The sequence below is a fragment of the Mirounga leonina genome, unplaced genomic scaffold (genome assembly GCF_011800145.1).
Source record: "Mirounga leonina isolate KUSES-001 unplaced genomic scaffold, KU_Mleo_1.0 Mir_125, whole genome shotgun sequence".
NCBI lineage: Eukaryota > Metazoa > Chordata > Mammalia > Carnivora > Phocidae > Mirounga > Mirounga leonina.
In genome coordinates this window covers 40189054-40210518 of record NW_023270305.1, presented here as the reverse complement: position 1 = coordinate 40210518, position 21465 = coordinate 40189054, and the positions used below count along the sequence as shown (strand labels likewise).

Genomic DNA, 21465 nt, shown 5'->3' with positions numbered 1-21465 from the left:
ATGGAGAGGGTTGCAGGAGCTAGAAGTAAGAAGAGGGATGAAAAAGACAGGCCAAAGGTAAGGAAAGACAACCTCTGGATGGCCCACCCAAAGGAGTGACCAGGAAGATCCTCCATGGTCCGTCCACGTGGCACAAGTCAGCCTCTAGCAGGGGTCAAGGAGTAACTATTTCAGGCTTCAGGGGCCATGGAGTCTCTGTTTCAACTACTCAACTTGGCCACTGTGATACGAAAGCCACCACAGACAATATGTAAATGAACAAGTGTAGCTGTGTTCCAACAGAACTTTATTTGCTACATAGATGGTAGATCCAATTTGGTCCATGAGCCATAGTTTGCAGACCTCTGGTCTAAAGTCTTACTACTTAAATTATGGTTCGAGGACCAGCAGCATTGACATCACTTGGGAGCTTGTTGGATCTACATAATCTTGGACACCATCCAAGACCTTTGGAATCTAATTCCCATTTTATAAAATGCCCGGTAGAGTTAACAAAGTGCTCTACCTGACCTCTGTGATCCCCTTCAGCCTGAGCACTAAGATACTTTAACAGCACAAGCCCAGGAGGCACTTAGTGCCTCCTTTATAAATCTAACCTAGGGTGTGAGGGCGAGTCCTCACCGGCCCTGCCACAGGAAGTTCTCCGGGTGGTTATGGGGCACCTTAGTGAGGACACCAAAACAGAGGGCAGGGCTAGGCAGAGGAGATTCTGCTCAGGACAGCTGCCAATGAGACATGGTCTGCAGAAGTTAGAAAAGTGATGAACCCCAGAGCCAAACTCTAAACCAAACCCTTCTCCCTGACTCTCCCTTAATGGGGATGGAACAGTCCAAGTAGCTCTGGACACCTCCCACTGGTGATTTGCCCTATCATTAAAACCTTTCTGCAACTCCTACTGTGATGATTAATTTTATGAATCAATCTGACAGGCCATGGGGTGCCCAGATTAAACATTATTTCTGGGTGTGTCTGTGAGGGTGTTTCCAGATGAGGTGGAGGGATGAGGATTCTGCCCCCCTTGTTCTTGTCTTACTGCTTGAGTTGAGACATCTCATCTCATCTTCTCTAGCCTCAATTTGGACTGTCACCATTGGCTCCCCTCATTCTCGGGCCTTCAGACTCGAACTGAATGATACCACAGGCTCTCCTGGGTCTTCAGCTTGCAGATGGCAGATCCTGGGACTTCTCAGCCTCCACAATCACATATATATATCCTAGTGATAGGATATATATATCCTACTGCTTCTGTTTCTCTGGAGAACCCTGATCAATACACCTACCAATATAAAGGTAAGGGGCATGAAGCATTCATCCAGCCCCAAGTACAATTTTGTAGTCTGTTCCTCAAGGAAGTCCCTTACCACTGGCTAGCTCCTAGAATCAGTGATTCTCAACTTTGGGCAGTTTGCCTCCCACGGGGGACATTTGGCTATGTGTGGTAACATTTTTGGTTGTCAAAATTGCAGTGGAGGTTAATACTGGCATCTAGTGGGTAGGCGGGAAGGATATGTTAAACGTCCTACAGCACACAGGATAGCCCCTCACAACAAAGAACTATCTGGTCCAAATGTGAATGTATCAAGGTTGAGAAACCCTATTCTAAAACAAACATCATTACTTCATTTACTGGTCTAAGTGATTCTCAGTGTTTGTGAAGCTCGTATGCATCACCAGTACCGTTAGGACGGTGTCAGGAGAGGGTTGGCAGGCGTTGGTCAGGACACGAGTCCAAGCTCTGGGCCAGTAACTCAATATTGCCAGTGTCCAGGAGAAGAGCTCACATTAACCAAGTGCTCAAGAGAACACATCAACCAATAGCAGTTTATTAATTCATAACTGGGAGTCAGCTGGTACATGAGCTAAATCAGGTCCTCTTCTAGACAACTGGATCCTGGGGATTATCCTGGCAAGGACAAAATTACAACTATGGAGCTGCCTACCTGCAAAGCTAGGGCTTTCTCCTGGTGATAACCCATTGGATTAACCCCTCACTACTCTAGGGGAAGTCGTGTTTAGAGGACACTCCAGGGCCAGTCAACCAGCATCACAGCATACTCTCTTTGGACAGAACCCACCAATTCTTATAAATCTTACTCTCTGACAGCTTTCTCTCACCCCTGACTCAAAGCTCCTTCAACTAATTACTGACAAACTGCAACACAATTGAAAAAACACAGCTTCTGTCCATCACTTACTTCCCATAATTCTGTCTCCCTAAACACATGCTGGTCTCCTGATGAAGATGACAGCCTGTCTATGAGCACCATCTCTTAGACGGAATGGCTAATCATATGCATTGGACATTATTTTCACTGGCTTCCATTTTAGATGTAATCTCATTCCCAGTGCTGCAAAATCATATTCTCTGGAACCCTGAGTCCACTCATTTATATTGAGTGTAATCACTGAATTGTATAAAATGAAATGTGCCTGAGGATGACAGATTTCATCTTATACTTCAGTAGCAGCAGTGAGTAGGCCCTGGTACGTAAGCCGCTGTGCAGGTGACTATCTCATTACACAGTGTGCGGGGGTGGGGGTGGGGTGAAAACCTATTATCCCCTTAGCTACCTGGGGAGGGATGTGCTGTCAGGAACAGAGGATTATCTGGCAAAAACAGTTCATCCCTGGTGATGTTGGTGCCAAACAGGAGAGGTTCTGAAACTTGGTTGGCCCCAGTTGGCTTCTCAGGCTCTGAAAGAAGAGAAATGGCACAAAAAAAGCATCAGAAAGCCATCACATGCTCAGGAGATCACGTCATACCTAGCTGAGAAGCCCAGGCAAGGTTTCCCTGGACCTCTGAAAAGATGCAGTGGCATCTCCTGAGAGGATAAAACCCACTGGCAGAGTTTCATATGGAATTTGAACCAGACAGCCAGAGAAACCAAACTCCCAAGTTCATAGCAGAAAAGGAAGCTAGGGGTAAAAGATCAGAGATGCATGCTTCCTCTTCCCTCCTGCAGCCAAAGCCCACAAAACAGCCAGAGTGGGATGTGGCCACGAGGCCCCTCATCAGTGAAATTTTCAGGCCAGTCTCTCTGAACAGGAAGGGAGGGAATTTGGCTCCCAGATAGCAGTGCCCCGATGGGCCATGAAATGGAGTCTCACACAGCTCTGTGTAGGCACAAAAAACCTGGAAGTGCTGATGCGTGGATTCCCACAGCCAGAGTCACAAGGCCTCAAGCTATGTTCAAGCCAGCTAGGGAGGCCAGCAGGGGCCTCTGAAAGACTAGATCCGCACAGCTTCTTTATGTTGCCGGCTTCGTTGAAAAGTGCGTAGAAGGAATGAAATCCGTCCCAGAGCTCCCGGGGTGCCGAGCGGTGCCCCTGCTCCAGGCATACACACGCAGTCATTTGTCCGCACACACTTCCTGCTGACTCCCGCAGCATCTGACTTCTGCTTGTTCCTCTAGTCTTATAGATAATGTATCCCGGCTGCCTCAGCCTCACAAAGGATTTGTGGCACCTTGCTATCTCCATTTTCCTGGTGAAGAAATTAAGGGCAAGAACGAAAAAGAAACTTAAAGGACAGGATCGGTAGTTCTTTAGAGACTCGGGCACCAAAGCGTGGAAGCAGGTCTTTGAGACCCACTCACCCTCCCCTCTACACTAGTGAAAACCACGCAAGAACTGACCCCAGTGTGGCCACATGGCATCTGAGAGGCAAAGGCTTGAATGGAAAAAGAGCTCCCAGACCACAGGATGGGAAGAGGACATACATGGTCCTGGAGAAATCACTGAGTAGAAAGAAACCTGCTTTTCTCCACAGGACTGATACACACCGGTGAGTGACACATCCAACATGCTAGCCTGCCAGCCACTTGGCTTCCTTTGCTCCACCAAACTTTCCCTCCAGCCCACTGTAGCAAACCATTTCCCGGCACACAACCTGGACCTTGTTTTCACCTGGAAAGGTGCCACCTCTGAAATCTGGGCTGCGAGCTCCTTAAGGGCAGGGACCATGTCTTCCTTCTGCTCTCTGTTCCCAGGGCCTCCCACAGTTAAAAGCACAGAGCCAATGTTGAGTGACTGTGGGTGACTGACTCACACTCAGAAATCCCACTTCCAACCAGAACATTCTATCTTCTACTTTTCTCACGCCTGGAATCAAAGGAATTTCCCTGAGACCTCAGACTTCTTATAAAGAAAATCTTTGGGATCAAGAACTAGGCAAAGAATTCTTAGGCTTGACACCAAAATCACATTCCAAAACAGGGAAAATTGATAATTTGGACATCATCGAAATTAAAAACATTTCTTTTGTGTTAAGAGGATGAAAAGACAAACTATAGAGGCGGGGGTAGGGAGAATATCTGCAAATCATTTATCTGCCAAAAGGAGTAGTATCTAGAATATATAAAGAACCTCCAAAAATAGTGACAACACCAAATGTTGACAAGGGTGTGGGAAAATGGGGGAGCCTGGGTGGCTCAGTCTTTAAGCATCTGCCTTCAGCTCAGGTCATGATCTCAGGGTCCTGGGATCGAGCCCCGCATCAGGCTCCCTGCTCTGTGGGAAGCCTGCTTCTCCCTCTCCCATTCCCCCTGCTTGTGTTCCCTCTCTCGCTGTGTCTCTCTCTGTCAGATAAATAAATAAAATCTTTAAAAAAAAAAAAGGGTGTGGAAAAATGAATCACTCATACATTGCTCATGGGAATGTAAAATGAAACAGCCACTATGGGAAAAAAATTGGCAGTTTCTTCAAAAAGTAGACATGCAATTATCATACAACCCAGCAGTTGCATTGCTCCTGGGCATTTATCTCAGAGACATGAAGAGTTAGGTTCACATAAAACCCACATAGATATTTATAAGCTTTATTTGTAATAGCCCCAAATTGGAAACAAACGAAATTTCCTTCAATGGGTGAAAGCTTAAACAAACTGTGGTATATCCATGACATGGAATACTAATCAGAACAACAACAACAAAAAACCCCCAACTTTTAACTCATGCAACAACCTGGATGAATCTTCAAAAAATTATGCCGAGTGAAAAAAATTCAATTTCAGAAGGGTTGCATATTGTATGATTTCATATATATAACATTCTTGAAATGTCAAATTATAGAAATGGGGAGCAAATTGGTGGTTTCAGGGGTTAAGGAGGGGGTGGAGTCAGAAGGAGAGAGACAACTGTAAAAGGGCAACAGAGGGATCCTGGTGATGATGGGAATATTCTGCATCTTGACTCTACCACTGTCAGCATCCTGGTTGTGATATTGTACTACAGTCCTGCAAAATGTTATCATTAGGGAAACTGGTTAAATGGAACATAGGATCTCTGTATTATTTCTAACAATGGCATATAGATTTTATTTATTTTTTATTTTTTTAGAGAGCGAGCGAGAGAGAAACAGCATGAGAGGGTCAGAGGGAGAAGCAGACTCCCCACTGAGCTGGGAGCCCGATGTGGGACTCGATCCCAGGACCCTGGGATCATGACCTGAGCTGAAGGCAGACGCCCAACCATCTGAGCCACCCAGGCGCCCCTCTAACAATGGCATATAAATTTGAAATTGTCTCCAGGGTCATCCTGAATCATAATCTTCACATTAAAGTTTAAGAAGCACTAATCTAAAAGACTCAACCAGGACATCACGGGAAATTCAAAATTCTTTCTCATGAGCAACAGTTAAAGGGAAGGAGAAGAAGATGGTGAGAGTTTTCTTCTTCTAGAATATGAAGGAATTATGCAGGAGAAATTCGATTTGGTTCACATGGCACCAGGAAACAGAACACAGGCTAATGTCAGAGAAAGCACACAAGCTTCAGGACTGATCAGACCTAAATTTAAACCCAAGCTCCATTATCCCCTATCTTTAAGACTGGACAAGTTAGCTGACCTCCCTGACCCTCTGTTTCCTCATCATTAAAATGAGGCTGATTCCTACCTCATTCCATCAATCAGCATCTAAGCAGAGAAATAGAAACTGTTTCAAGTATTTGCAACAGAAGGAATTGAATGCAGGGAATGGATTGCAATGATAAAGATAGAAGAACAGGTGGAAGGTGACAGAGAAGCTGAGGGATGAAGCCTGACATGATAGATGACAAAGTCAAGAGTTTAAAGAACTTCTCAAATTGACATAATTTTAAAAAGAAGAAATTAACTGGAATAAGGATGGGGCCATGAGGCAATCAAGAGATCAGCAACAATGGGCAGCAGATGGTTGAAGGGACAAAAGGGAACCAGGAGCCAGGGTCACAAGGAAGAATCTGGAACCACAGAAATGTGGGCACTATTAGAAGAGATGCTTGAAGAAGAGAGAGAAGGAGGAAATACTCTGGCCTCCTCCTTTCCTCTACCCTCTAACCTCACACTGGTGCCTCCACTGGCCAAACCCAGCAGGAAGCCAGAGCACCTTGAAGTCTGAGAAAGGCAGCCTCCAGGTCAGCCCCTACTATCCAGGGCAGAACAGGGATCAGAGGGCAAATAGGCCCAGGTCTGGTCCACCCTGGGGTGTTTGTGAGAATACAGAGCATGTCAATGCCTGACACATAGTAGGTGCTCAATAAATGGTAATTCTAACTTTTATGCACCGATGTTATATGATAAGCATTTAAAGGCACATTTTCTCATCACTTCTATCTAAATATACAGCAACAAAAGCTGGGATATCTGGCTCATGCCACATGGACTCTGCCAAGAATGCTTTTTTTTTTCCCCTCCAAATGAGCTACATATCTGAGAAATGTGAAAATCAGCCCTGTCCTAAAGTTTCATCGTATAAAGCAAATGTTGAATTTCCACAGCTGTTGGCCTCAGCCTACCCAGAGGAATAGTTTCAGTGAAATATTAATCTCTAAGAAAGCCACACTGGGGTAAGACTGCACAGTAATTCAAGCAGCATGTGCAAAATTTATTTAGTGTTGGCCAGGAATGGTTTTAATTATGTGAGGTCTTCAGAATGAGAAGAAAGTGACTGAAGATGTTTGACTAAATCAGTCACAGAGGCTCTGGAGGCTCCCAGCTCCCTCCCCAGTCTCAGTTTATTTCTGCAGGCCCCAAACCATACACACAGAGGAAGCTCCCATGAAACTGGATGATGGCACTGCCAGAACCCGGATGCAACCAGCGGCAAAAACCACCAAGACAGGAAGCATCAGCACCTGTAGCGCGGAGACCTCCCTGTAGCATGAAAGCCAGGTGTCTGGTTGTGGGAGGATAACCAGGGTAGAACACAGGGAGGGGTGAGAATCCAGAAGGAATTTTCAAACCCTGGGAGGCAGTGTGCAAGATGCTTTCATCAAAGGTCCCAGGTGGATACAAGGTGCAGAGTGTGCTATGCACCTGCTGGACACCTCCCATTTCCTGGAAGTCACTTGGTGAGGTGTGGTGTTGGACTTGAAGTAGCACCTAGGAGTGGAGAGAAGGCCGGGATCCAGCCTGAAGGACTGGGCCTTCCAGAGAGCAGAGTGGAGCCAGTCCTATGGGCCTTAAAAATGGTCACCGACCGGAAGCTGCAAGGTGTCCCGTAGGCTGGTGGGACAAAGAAAACCCAGAAGTTATCTTTGGAGACTGGCTTTCCGCCTCTGGGTTCTGACCATGGATACTAGGGCCCTGGCACCAGCCTGGGGGCAGGGGTTTCTGTCCCAGGAGGGCCGATGTGGATAAGAACATAAGAAAGAGGACAGGCATTTGAGAAGACAAGCAAAGGCTGGTCCTGTGAGGGGCTAGAGATGGACACCAAGGTTCTCATCATTAGCCCTAGGTCAGCCCATCAGGGGGTCAGTATTTAGTGCCTCAGGTCAGATAAGCCTGGGTGCCAAAGCGGGGCTGGTCCACGCCAGGAGGAGTGGGGCCGGGAGCCTGACCTCAAAGAGAGTCCAGAACGCTGAGGTTGGAGGAGGGGAAATGGGAGTCTCCACTTGGATTCGCCAGAGATCTCTCCAGCCCAGCATGTCCTAAATCCATTCCCCCGCCCACCTGTTTCCTCTTTCTCTACAGTGTGCATAATCCTCTGAGCCTCCCAATTACTCAGGGTCAGACTTGGGGGTTATCATGGGCCCTTCCTCTCCCTTGCCCTGAAAATTCTACCCCCTATCCCTTCTGACTCTCCATGCCCTCTGCCACTTGCCTGACTCAGAAAAGCCTCCCTTTTCTCCACCCCCCACCCCAACATCATATATTGGTGCCAGGCTGAGCACTAGGAAACAATGTTCTAATAATGCCACTCCTCTGTCCTAAAATCACCACCTACAGAGTCACATTCTTTCCAACACAGCCCAACATCCAAGCAAATGGAATCACTCCCTACCTCATGTACTTCCCAACCAGTTCTACCTCTGGGTTTCACTCTGCTGAATGTACTTCTCCACTTATTGTATTTCTGAGTCCTACCCATCCTTGCAGATCAATGTCACATCACCTCCTGCGAGAACATTCTTTGATCCGCCCCGGCATATACAATTGCTCCCTCTTTTGGACTCCTGTAAACCTGTGTGCCAATCTTTAGCATATAGCAAAAGTGTGAGCTTTTTATATTTTGCACTAAGCTATAAGCTCTTTGAAAAGAGGGGCCTTACATCATATTCTCCTTCATGGAGGAGGCAGAAGAAGATCCAGGAACATTGAGTTTGGCCAAAATGTAGGAAATGCAAAGAAGTCTGGGGGAATCCTATTGGAAAGGAAGGCTGGAGGCTCACTGTGGCCCTGGAACGCTAACTGCAGGTGTGTGGGAGTCCTCAGCTGATGTGTGCCCTGACTGAGCTTACCAAATGGAGAGGAGAAGGCCCATGACTGAACCCTGGAGGAAACCAGCCTGCCAGTGTCCGCTGGAGAAAGAAGAAATGGTCATGGGGACTGGAAGGAAGTGGTCAGAATCACAACATGCGTACCACACTGGGCATGAAAAGAATTCCAGCCCTGTGGGTCAGCCACACAAGCATGTGCTTGAGTAATTCTGACCAAATCCTGTGTGGCTTTCTCTTCAGAATGGCAAGTGGGGCCAGACAGGCTGGCAGATTGTGGCTCCTTAATGAAGGCCATTAAGAAAGGCGATCTACTTGCCATTGTATTCCTAACCAGTATTCCTCAAGCAGAGACTTCAGTCCACCACCGGTGGGTCCCCCAAGTCTGGTCTCTCTGAGGCATCTGCAAATGTGGGGACTCACAGAAATAATGCCCCACCGAGAAGCACCCAGATGGGCACAAGAAGCATTGCTAGTCATCTGACTCTGGTCTGTGTGGGCCTCCTGGCCCCAAGCTGACTTCTCGGTCCACTGCAATTATTAAAACCAGAGCCTAAGTTAGAAGGGTGAAGCCAACACCCTGACGGCAGGGAGTCTGGAAGTCCAGTGTAGTCCCTCAGGGAGCTGTGGGAAAGAGAAATTCGAGGCAGGGGGAATGCCAGCCTTCCTTGGCAGGAACTGTGTCGATCCCTGGGGACACCGGCAGCTTCCACCCAAGACCTTCCTGATGGCTCTTCGCCAGGGGGAGCTAGTCCCACAGCCACACGTGCCCTGCTGTGTGCCAATTCAATCCATGCAGAAATATGCTGAGCATCTGGAAGGTGAAAATTCCTGAGCTGGGCAGACATCTATCTGACTGCAACAAGGAGGCCTGCCCCAGCCAGCTCCGCAGCCTCCCTGAAACCCCAACGGTCTCCCGCCTCACTCCAATACACTAGAGCTCAACCGATATGTTTCAAAGGGTCCACAAATGTTTGAGTCCAGTTACATTTTTTTAAATGTTTTTTATTTTTTTAATGATTTTATTTATTTATTTGACAGAGAGAGACACAGCGAGAGAGGGAACACAAGCAGGGGGAGTGAGAGAGGGAGAAGCAGGCTTCCCGCAGAGCAGGGAGCCCGACGCGGGGCTCGATCCCAGGACCAAATGGAGATATAAGCAGATATAGTCAAATGTGTGATATGCCAAATGTGAACAATCACAGACCCCATGAGCTGCAGGTTAATATGCCCACTTCAGAATAAAGGTTCTCCTGCCAAAACAGTGCATACGTTTGAACACATGTAATTAATTAGGAAAGCCACAGTTCCAAAAATATCTTTTAACAATTCAGACCCAAGCAAGTCTTCTCATGCTGTAAAATCATGCGTGCAAGGGCTCTACCACCCCCCTGGCTCACGTGGGCCGTACTCAATTAAATGCCAGGCAAGCCTCAGGGATACCCATTGAGTGCATGCTCCTATCAAGATATAATTGTACACCGTGCAGTAATGAGTGATCACACAACATGCTGCACCGGGTGTCGTTGGTAGCTTTAGTGCTTGTTTTATTCTTAGAGTGTTCGGCAGGCTTTTAAAATTCCAACTCAGGGGTGCCTGGATGGCTCAGTCGGTGAAGTGTCTGCCCTCAGTTCAGGTCATGATCCCAGGGTCCTGGGATCGAGCCCCGCATCGGGCTCCCTGCTCAGCGGGGTGTCTGCTTCTCCCTCTCCCTCTGCCCCTCCACCCTGCCTGCTCATGCTCTCTCTCTCTTGCTCTATCTCAAATAAATAAATAAAATCTTAAAAATAAAAAGAAAATAAAATTCCAACTCAGCAATGCAGGGCCACGCTGTTACCATTCCTCCTATAGCTGACAAAGTGAAAGTGATAACTGGCAAATTAATGGCAAATTAATCTTTTGCTTTTTCTTCTTCCTTTCTTTTTTCTTTTTCTTTCTTTCTTTTTTTTTTTTTTTTTGCTGTGTTAAAGGCTTTAAGTGATAGTAGAGAGAAACAGGCACTGAAGCTTCTGAAAAAAATTTTAATAACATAATATTTCATAATGATACAATATGTTTTGGGGAAGTATTTTCTGTCAAACAAAGATATAAATTGGTTGAAGAACCTGTTTATCTATTCCTTTCAATTAGATCCTTTATTATTAAGGAATTCAAACAGTTGTCACATAGTGTTTGTCACTATGTCAACATTAAAACCAGTTTTTCCTACATTCCTCTTTCAAGGTTCTGGGTCATCTGAATCAGAATAACCTGAATCTCTGCAAGGTATCCTGTTTAAAAGTGTTATTACTTCCAATGGCTGGCAGTCACAATTTTCTCAAGGCCGTACAGGTAATACAAAATACAGGGATGCATTAATAGTGAGGATGCTTTGAGGCTTCAACTGTCATTCCAAACCTTCCATTTCAAATTTTCATGTTCATTTATCATAACAGTCTCACTGTTTTCATTAATTAACTGTACATTATAAGCTAGAATTATCACATAAAATAACATATACAACAAAATATTGGTTTTTTTCTGTTTCACTCATTGATATGCCATGTAAGATTTCATTTAAAGAGTTTTAATGCTAAAAAAACTTTTTAAATCACTATGTCAGTCCATACATAGGAGAAACCCAATATATTCAGCGGGAAGGGGTTAAAGAAATAGATCCTCGTCATTAGAAGGGCAGAAACTAGATAAGAGTCAGTGCACTTCTTGGGGCTCAAGAAGATGATTGTTGAATTAATCAGTGTAGCAGAAATGGCATGTCCCTCACTCCTAATATTGGGAGAGGGAGACGTTTTGGAAATGGAGACACAGAAAAGGCCATGGAGACAGTTTTGCTTGTCCCAGAAGAACAATCTTCCCACGGGCAAGGAAACAGACCTTTTTTTTGTGGGAAGCAGGGCAGACCAGAGAGATGACAGTGAATGGGTAGCCCACCTGTGGCCAATGACCATCAGGGCCAGCAGAGCTGAGGTGTCGGCATAACGGAATGAACGTCAGGAGGAGTGAGGTCTCTGGACTTGTGGTAAGAGGTGGTCAGACATATGACTTGGCGGGGGGGCAGCGGGGGAGGAGTCCAAAGGAAAAGTGCAGCTGGAAGTGAGCAGAAGCAAAGCACAGACTAGGAATCATTCATTGATTCATTCACTCACTCATTCATTGATTAAGCACCTAGTAACACAAGCATACTACTAGAGGCTGGGGTTACAGAGATAAACAAGCCTCAATCAGTGTCTCTCTGGTAGAGAGGAATATTGTTCCCAAAGGGGAGCACAGGGAGCAAAGAAAGGATGGGGGGCACGAAGAAGAGGCAGCCCCAGACGTGAGTCTCAAAGAAGAAACAGGAGTTAATCAAGTGGATAATAGCTGTGAGGGACATGCCATTTCTGCTACATTGATTAATTCAAATCATCTTATTGAGCCCCAAGTTTGTACCTGGGGCTCTGAGGAATAATAACTGAGGATGGGAAAGGGGGAGCACATTCCAACAGAGACAGCATTCACATAGAAAGATGAGATTTGAGATGGAAATCTATATAGTTGGCAAACAGCAGGAGGAGCAAAAGGAATGAAGCACAAAGTGAAAGGAAAGGAACAGCAGGAGATGATGCTATTGAAGGGGCCTGGCGTGCTCTGTTAGGGAGCTTGAACTCTTCCTGTCAGCACTAGGGAGCCAAAGAAGATGTTATGCTGGGGACAGCACAGTATTCAGAATCTGCATGCACACTTCCCTTTGCAATTGTTTTACTCCATCTGCTTGTGTGGCCTCCCACGAGAACTCCCTGAGAAAGAAACTGTCTTTGTCACCTTTTTCATCTTTACATCCTTAGAGCCTAGTGTCGTGCCTGGAATGCAACAGGAGCTCAACATGTACGTCATATGAACTAGTAAACGAATGAGCAAAGGGCAATGTAGGGAAAGCAGAGCCTAGGAGGACAAATGCAGTTGAGTATGGCCTAGAGAACACTGCCAAGTGCAGAGGCTGAGAAGTCAGGATGGGAAACCATCTGAAATGTGATAAATGTGGAGTAGAGACAGAATCCATATGTTCCCAGTAGCATGTAGAGGAAGTAGACAGAAAGATGACCACAGGTGAAGATACCTTGGAGTGGGATCGGTCACCTTGGCCTCAGGAAGCAGTCCTGAACTCCTGGGCTGTGTTATGGGTTGAATTGTGTCCATCAAAAAAAAAAAAAAAAGATATGGTGAAGTCTTAACCTCAGTACCTCAGAATTTGACCTTGGAAATAGGGTCTTTGCAGGTTAACCAGGTTAAGATGAAGCCCTTAGGGTGGGCCCTCATCCGATATGACTGGTGTCCTCATAAAAAGGGGAAATTTGGACACAGACACACACAGAGGGAAGACAATGTGAAGACACAGGTAGAAGACAAAAATGCTACCGGAAGTTACCTGGTTACCGGAAGCCAGGGAGAAACCTGGAACAAATGCTTCTCTGGTGGTTTCAGAAGGAGCATGTCCCTGCTGATACCTTTTCTGGTCTCCAGAACTGTGAGACAATACATTTCTGTTGTTCTAAGTAAGCCATTCAGTTTGTGGTACTTGATTATGGCAGCCCTAGCAAAATAATACAGGCTGGTAGTCAAAACAGATCAACACTTGCGGCAGACACGTGTGTTTATCTCCCCACAAGGCATTTGCCTCTCCTCCTTGCTGCAGGAGCCCCACTTTTGTTTGTGTCCATCCGCCGGGGCCCAACGCCCGGGTCATGCGATTGATCCACGTCAATCATGGTGGTCTCTTGCCATTCCACTTACCATGCGACCCAATTCTGGTCACTAGGTCTCACTAAAAGGACTGCTGTATCCACAACATAATTCAATTGTTCTTGGCTACCTCTCTGTCTCCACAGTCTTGTTTAAAAAATGAAAGGCAGAGACTATCTCTAGCTGAATCTGGCAGATACTAAATTAATGATCAGTGGGGTTTCTAGACAACCCGATGGAGCTGGTAACTGAATTGATTTCCTTGACCACACCTTGTCAGGTTTGTCCTTTCAGAGGCTAACGCTGACCTCTCGGGTTTAAACCTACAAGTTTTCCCTTATCTGATACTATTACCTCAATGTGACAAATGTCTCCTGGGTATCTATATCAGCCAGTGAATCAGACAATATTCTAATCTAGGCACTTAAATTCAGGAATTTCTTCATCCATAACTTAATGCCACACCGTCTCCTCCATACAGTAACATGCACAAATCATCAGGCTAGAACCGTACGTCTGGGTTTGAATTTTGCTGCACGTCCTTTGTCAAACACAGAAGAATAGGCTAACAGTTTCTGCAGCTAAAACACACATCCAGTCCTTGCTGCGCCGGAGGCTAATTGAGAACCTTAAAGGGCGGAATGGGTCTTCACAGGGACAGAAAGAAGGGAGAGGAGGGGGCTGGGAGACTTAGGGAGTAGGGCTTCATGCCACACCCCGCAAGGAGGGGAGAAGACTACATTTAGGAAGGGCACACTAGATCTGGGCTCAATATCAGCTCCACCATGTATCAGCTCTGTGACTCTGGGCAAACGACTTCGGATTTCTAAGCTTTGGTTTGGAAAATAGGAAATACAGCTTAGTATTCTTAAGAATTATGCTTAACAATGAGGTCATCTATGTAATGCACCCAGCATGGTGTCTTGTGACCAGCGGGTGACCTCCCAGGACATGTGCATGGTTCTGAGTCACACACACAGAATATCTGAGATTTTTTTTTTCCTTCACTAGAAGAACTAGTCCACTGAACATTAAAGAAACAACGAGACATATTCCCATCAAATGGGTCATGTAGTCCTGTCACTTTTACCTGGAAGCATGTCACAAACCATTTCTCCCCAGGATCTTTCATCTAGTTAAATTAAAGCAATGGTTCCTAACTGGCCTCCCTACCTCCATTCTCTCCCCCATCCTCCAGTCCAACCGCCAGTGAGCCACCAGAATGATCATTCCAGAGCAGGGATTGGTAAACTACAGCTCACAGCAAATCCAGCCCACTGCCTGTTTTTGTGTATAAAGTTTTATTGGAACGGAGCCATGTTCACTTGTTTATGTCCTGTCTATGGCTGTTTTGCACTCACTCTACCGGCAGAGCTGAGTAGTTGCAGCACAGACTGTATGACCTGCAAAGCTTACAATATTTATTCTCTGGTCTTTTACAGAAAAACTTTGCTGGACCCTTAGTAACTTGTTCTAGAACACCCTCCTCGGCAACTCACCACTCCCTCCAGTGAATTGCCTCCAAGAGAAAATCTATGTTGTGTGAGTTGGCCCTTCCCTATTTTCCTCGCTCCCCTCCCCCTACTCCCCCCTGCAACCTAATCTCCATCCTCGCTGAATGAGCATCCTCCAAACACACCAGGTTCCCTTCCCCCAGAACACCTCTATTCCCTTTCCATATAGAAGATTTCGACCTATTCTTTGATATTCCTTCCTTTATGAAACCTTCCAGCACTGCCCCCTCAGCCCTATCCAAAGGCACTCCTTCCTTGGAAATGATATCCCACCAATAAATGGCATGTTGTATACACTATGGGTCTTCATATCTGTCTTCCTCACTAGACACCCCCACGCTAAACTGTCTTCTCTCTCTCTCCCTCTTGGAGTACCCTGTTCTTTCCCAGCACAGCATTTACCAAAGTTTGTAATCATACATTTCTTTGTGTCTTGATCTCTTTAATGTCTGTCCCCTAACAATTGTGAGCTCTAAGAAGGCGGCCACTAAGACTTGTTGGATTCACCACATTACTATCATGTAGCCTGGAGCCAGCTACACAGTAGTTGTTCAGTTTGTTGAATGAGCAAATGATTGGACGAATGAAAAAAAAATTATTTTGCTAATAAATCAAATACAAATGAAAGAACCGAAGGCATCAAAGCTGTTACTTTCTGACCACACCAGACCCTGCCTCTCAGACCCTTCAGGTACTCCCACAGCCAGACAGTAGCACCAGTAGCTCTGTGGATATTTGGAGCATGAATACAAACCCTCATTCTTGGAATCAGTGGCAACATGTACATGGCCCCTTCCCATATCGGTAAATTCGGATTATGTGCAATTGGAAGAAAGCCATATGTAGGATTATATCATTGAGTCCACGTTTGCACTGAACTATGTGCTATCCTGGCCATATCCTCCTGAAGGACATCCTCTACTCCTTGTCTATTGAGGAAAGATGGGCAAGACTCCCGGGAGCTTTTTCCCCTCTGTCTCTAGGGAGAGTGTCCTGTCTGTCCATCACACCCATACCCAGCCAAAGGGTGAGAGACCTGGGTGGGACAGGATGGGGAGGAGGTTAGGCTGGAATGATCCTTCCCTGGATCACTCACACCATGTCCTCTAGTACTAAGGGAACCTTCAAGGTTGAAATGTGACTCTTGAAAGACGTACTGTTCACTTTTCTTGAAATCCAGAGGTCAAGATCAAGCAAATAATTCAGCTAAGTTGCTGCTTCATGTAGAGAAAAAAATATGCCAAGGCCATTTCCTGTGTGGCCTTTCTGATTCTGGACAGTGTCTCTCTGAAAGCCCCATCCATAAAGGCCCTCTGTGGAGGTAAGTGCATTTCTCTGAGATGTATCCAGGAAGAGCAAAGATGCCATTTCAACCAAGGCACATTCATGAAGTTGGCAGCCAAACCCTCATTCTAGCCTTGAGCCTCTGGGATGTCAGCACTGTGAACTAAGGCAGATCTGAATTTCTTGTTTAAGTCAGGCTCTTAACCCTCTGTGGCATCTACCTCTGGTCTGAACAACAAAAGAATCCTATGTATTAAAACACGGAGATTGTCTTTGGCTCTAGATAAATATATCTTCTCAGGGCCTGTTGGACCTGTGTCCTTTAAGCCTGGTAATAAAGCATTTATAAGAAAATGTCCGTCTTGTCCATTATTAAGAAATTCAATGGCAGTAGCCAAATCATCTAGGGTCATTCTAAGTGTAGGGTTGTCACCCCAGCAAACCACCTTATAATAGTCTTCCAATTCCTATAAGATCCAAGCAACTCTGTCTCCTGCAGATTCACCTTCACCCTGATCTCCTTTCCCAGCAGTGTGGGGATGGGGAGGGGCACCGGCTTTGAAATGGACAAGAGACACGTGATGTGGAGCCCTAGCACACTGTGCTCTCTCAGAGAATATTTCAAAGACGAATTCAGTAGATGATGTATTATACATGAATCTGATATGATCTGGATTTAAGCACACATGATGACTCACACTGGGCACTGTGAAAAACATTTTCTCTACTCCCCCTAACAAAAGCTAAAGATCAGAAACACCTATCAGGAGCTTCTTTAGTGATCTCCAAACAACCACATGGAAGCTGTCTGGAACATGGGGAGAAATATTAAAAATCTGTGTGAAAAAGAATAACACAGAGATTCTCCCAGTGTGTATACTGCATTTACGGCCACTCTGTGGGGCCCACTCTGGCTCCGTCCCTCCCCTTGTATATAATAACAGGTCTTTCCATCTCTGAAACACTCCCTCTACCCAAAACCTCTTTCCTGTTACTTCCAAAGCCAAGCTTCTAGAAAGAATTGCCTACACTTGGTATCACCACCTCCTTACCTCACATTTGTTCCTTAAGCCACTTCATCTTTCAAACTCCCCTCACCAAGTCACCAATAGCTCCCCGATTCAAAAATCCATGGATATTCCACTTCTTTTCTTAGTGGATTTCCACATCACTTGATGTAATTGATTCCTCCCTCCTGGACACTCTCCTCTTCCACACAGCAGTCTCCCATCTCCTCCCTGCCTCTCTGCCTGGCCCCTCCCCGCTGCCTACAAATGGAGAGCACAAGCCCGGATCTGACTGCCTGGGCTAATATCCCAGGTCTATTACTTATTGCTGTATGACCTCGGGCAAGTGACCTACTGTCCCTATGCCTCCATTTATTCATTTATAAAGCAGGTACAACAATCGTCTTCCCTGACAATGGTTGTTGAGAGGATTAAGGCACATCAAGTACTTAGAACACACAGTATAGACTCAAAAAGCATTAGCCATCCTAATTCTCTTCCCATGCTCTCTCTCTCCTTGGGCAACTGAGCCATACCATGATTTCATTACCTCTTGTTAAAAGTTTGCCCTTGAACCTTCTTTAAGACTTCTCTCCTGAATGTCAAACCTACAAACCATGTGCCCACTAGACTTGTCTCCCTGGCCATCCCTACGATGCTTCAAGTTCAGTTTGTCTGAAACTGAGCTCATCATCTTTTCCTGCAAATGCTGCTCCCTCCGTCCACCGCCCACCTCCCTCCTCCTCTTCCCTCCTCCTCCTCACCATCAAGTCTCCTAATGCATAGCCCCACTATCTTTCCTCTTGGTTGTCCAGGCCAAAATCCCAGAGCCATCCTAGACTCCTGCCCTTCCCTTACTCCCCCGCGCAGTCACCAAACTCCGTCAACTTTATTGCCGAAGTATTTCTTGAGCCTGTGCCCAAATCCCCACCCTTATGGCCAATGTCTCTAGAGCCTCATTATTTCTCACTGGATAACAATAAATAACCATACTACTAAAAATAATTCTCACCACTATTATCACATACAGATTATGAATCGGTCACAGTAGCAGACACCTCACATACTTCATCTACATAATTCTTTTTTTTTTTTTAAAGATTTTATTTATTTATTTGAGAGAGAGAGAATGAGAGACAGAGAGCATGAGAGGGAGGAGGGTCAGAGGGAGAAGCAGTCTCCCTGCCAAGCAGGGAGCCCGATGCGGGACTCGATCCCAGGACTCCAGGATCATGACCTGAGCCGAAGGCTGTCGCTTAACCAACTGAGCCACCCAGGCGCCCTTCATCTACATAATCCTGAACACCACCCATCCATGACAGAGAAATTGGGAGTCCCTGTCTTCAGATGAGAAGACGGAAGCTCAGAGAGGTTTAATAAATAGCCTGTTACACAAAGACGCGAAGACATTGTGGGGCGGGGACATAGACAGGGGTCTGTCTGACTCCAAACCCCAGGCTTTTCCCACTCTTGAAACTACAATGGCGTCCTAACCCATCTTCCTGCCCCTATCTCATTCCTCTCCTATATCGGCTCTATCGCCAGAGGGGTCTATTTTTACAATGAAACTCTGACCCAGGCTCTCCTCTGTGTGAAATCCTGTAGTACCTCCCCAGTGCATACAGAATAAAATCCAAATTCTTCAGCAAGACTCTTCCTGAAGTGGCCCCTTTGCTCCTTTACAGATCTGCCTCCCTTCTCTCCGTCCACACTCACTCCCTTGCTTTCTTGGAACACAGCCGCCTGCTCATCTGGCCGGGCAGTACCTCTTCCTGGTCTCTCTGCCTATGATGTCCTTCTCCTCCGCCTGGATCCCTCCATCTCAGCCTCTTGGACTCACCTGCTATCCAAGCTGAGTGTCGGTGCCCCTCCCCTGGATGCCTACCACACTCAGTGAGTGTGTCTAGCACAGAATTTTCCAGTGGCACCACAGTCATTGATCGAGCGCCTACTCTATGCCAGAGCTCATGGTAGCCTCCAGGGATTCGGAAATCAAGACATACATATGTCTTGCATTCAGACAACCTACTTTAATGAGAGAGACTGGATAGCAAAATGCTGAATTCCTATCTCTGCGCGTCCCATGTCCACGCTGGACTGCTGAGGCTCTTGAGCAAAAAGAGTATCTGGTTCTTCCCCGTGTCCCCAGGGCCTAGAACTGTGCCTGGCACACAGGGTGTGGCAAACACTGACAGCTTCAGCTGAGCAGACACAGCAAAGCCACAAAGCTGTCTCTGCGAGCGCAAGCCTACATCCCCAGGGACGCCCTCCACTGTCACGGGTGTCTAACTGTCCAGGTCAGTGTTTTCCATATTTCTGCAACATCCGCACAGTGCACCCTGCTTTGACACGCGGCAGGGTCTACTGCTGGAGAATCTCCAGGCCGACCATCCCTGCCCCATGTAGTCGACCCAAAGGGACCAGGTCCACACAGCAGAAAAGTGTCAGTGCCGACTCCCCTTCCAGTGCTCATTCTGCCCACCCACAGTCTCGCCGGCACATCTCACTGGAGCACGGAAGGGAGCTGCTGTCAGGGCGCGCTCACCCAAGTGGCACAAAGGACAGGAGCTTCCGGAAAATAATGCACGTGTCTTCCAGTAAGAGACCCTTCCTGCCCCTTCCCATGGGCTGCCGTGGCCTGTCTTGTCCCGACAAGGTGAGCGAGTAAAAGGACGCGTCAGCTGTGTTTGTGGAGGAAGACAGCTTAGGCAGCCCTTTTGATCGGGGTCTCTGTGCAGAAACAAGATCCCCTGACATCTGTTCCCGGTGGCTACTGAGCGTAGGAATGACACGGCAGGAGGGCACAGGGCAAAGGGGAGAGGCTTACGTTACAGCAGGTGTTTTGTAAAAAGCCTTCCTTCCCCACACAAGTTTACAGTTACTTCTCCGCTGAGCAGCATTTCCGCCTCCTCTCGCCTTAGAGGACAAAGTGCAAGCTGCCCGGATGATCAAAGATGAGGCGAGAGGGGGACAGAGGCGCTGATCCCCAGAGCAGAGAGCTGACAACTGCTTCAAACTCCCAGCAAGGCAAGGCTGCAGACACCAGGCAGGGGAGAGGAAAGGGGGAAAAAGGAGGAGGACGTGGTCATTCCCACTCCCAACTCACCCCCACAACCCACACACCTGGACTTGCCTTCTTGCAAACCAGATTTTCTAAAAGCATCTTCGATGATCACATGACCATCCCGAGACTGACTGCAGCAGTGGTGAAGGGCTTGGAGTCCAGGGGCCTGATCGGATCCCAGGTCTGCCTGTCAGCTGTGGGTGGGATCCTGATTCCTCCTCCAACACCCACCTCAGAAGGTGGTTGTGAGGGGCGCCTGGGCGGCTCAGTCGTTAAGCATCTGCCTTCGGCTCAGGTCATGATCCCAGGGTCCTGGGATCGAGCCCCGCATCGGGCTCCCTGCTCTGCGGGAAGCCTGCTTCTCCCCCTCCCACTCCCCCTGCTTGTGTTCCCTCTCTCGCTGTGTCTCTCTCTGTCAAATAGATAAATAAAATCTTTAAAAAAAAAAAAAAGGTGGTTGTGAGGAGCAATGCCATGAAAGCAAGTCAAGTCCTTAACACGGGTGCTGGCACCCACCCCGGGGGCTACTATTAATTATCGCCTACTAGCCACTTGCCCCGGAGGGATGTTGCTCCTCAGAAGGGACCACCCCTCCCTCAGGCTCTGTTCCCTGACCCCATGAGGGAGCCTGCCTCTGCCCCCACGTCTTCTCTGTAGCGGCACTAGCACTCTGTGCCGTGTTGGTCGGGTTTCTTGTCTGTCTCTCCATTTAGGCATGAGCATCTTGGCGGTCAGGATGGGACTTACATGCTAGGACATTCATCCACTCATTTCTCACTTACTGAGTGCCTCCCACGTGCCAGGGGTCACTGAGTGGTGAGTAAATGAGGGAAGTCTTGGGATGACCTACAGAAACATCTATATCCATGGTCCAATCAGCAAGCATATGTACCCATCACCCGTGGTAAGCCCTTTGCAAACCGCTTTGGGGTCAAAGAGCACTGCAAAGGGGAAGACAGCTCGCACCCAGGGAACGTGGCAGCCCTGGCAGTTGATCTACGAGGCCACGTGCTGGATTTCCTGTAAAGCAGAGCTGATCAACAACCCCACCCCACCCCTCTCTCTCCTTTCCTCCTCCCTCCCTCTCTAAGTCCAGAGAAACCTAGCAATTGTTTCAGACTTTTGGATGCTCTAAAGGTAACATTCAAAAGCCCAGACTCAGGAGGGGCCATCCACATAGTTCAT

The 21465-nt window shown here is 47.1% G+C and overlaps 1 protein-coding gene across 1 annotated transcript in view; it reads right to left on the bottom strand.

The window, feature by feature from the left end:
• Positions 1 to 21465, bottom strand: part of EVA1A (eva-1 homolog A, regulator of programmed cell death) — a gene marked incomplete at its 5' end in the record, with an annotated part of 47619 nt that overhangs the window by 21177 nt on the left and 4977 nt on the right. The window contains one exon of the mRNA XM_035001207.1: positions 2572 to 2694. Coding sequence (XP_034857098.1) covers positions 2572 to 2694 — 123 coding nt within the window. The remainder of the gene's footprint in view (positions 1 to 2571; positions 2695 to 21465) is intronic.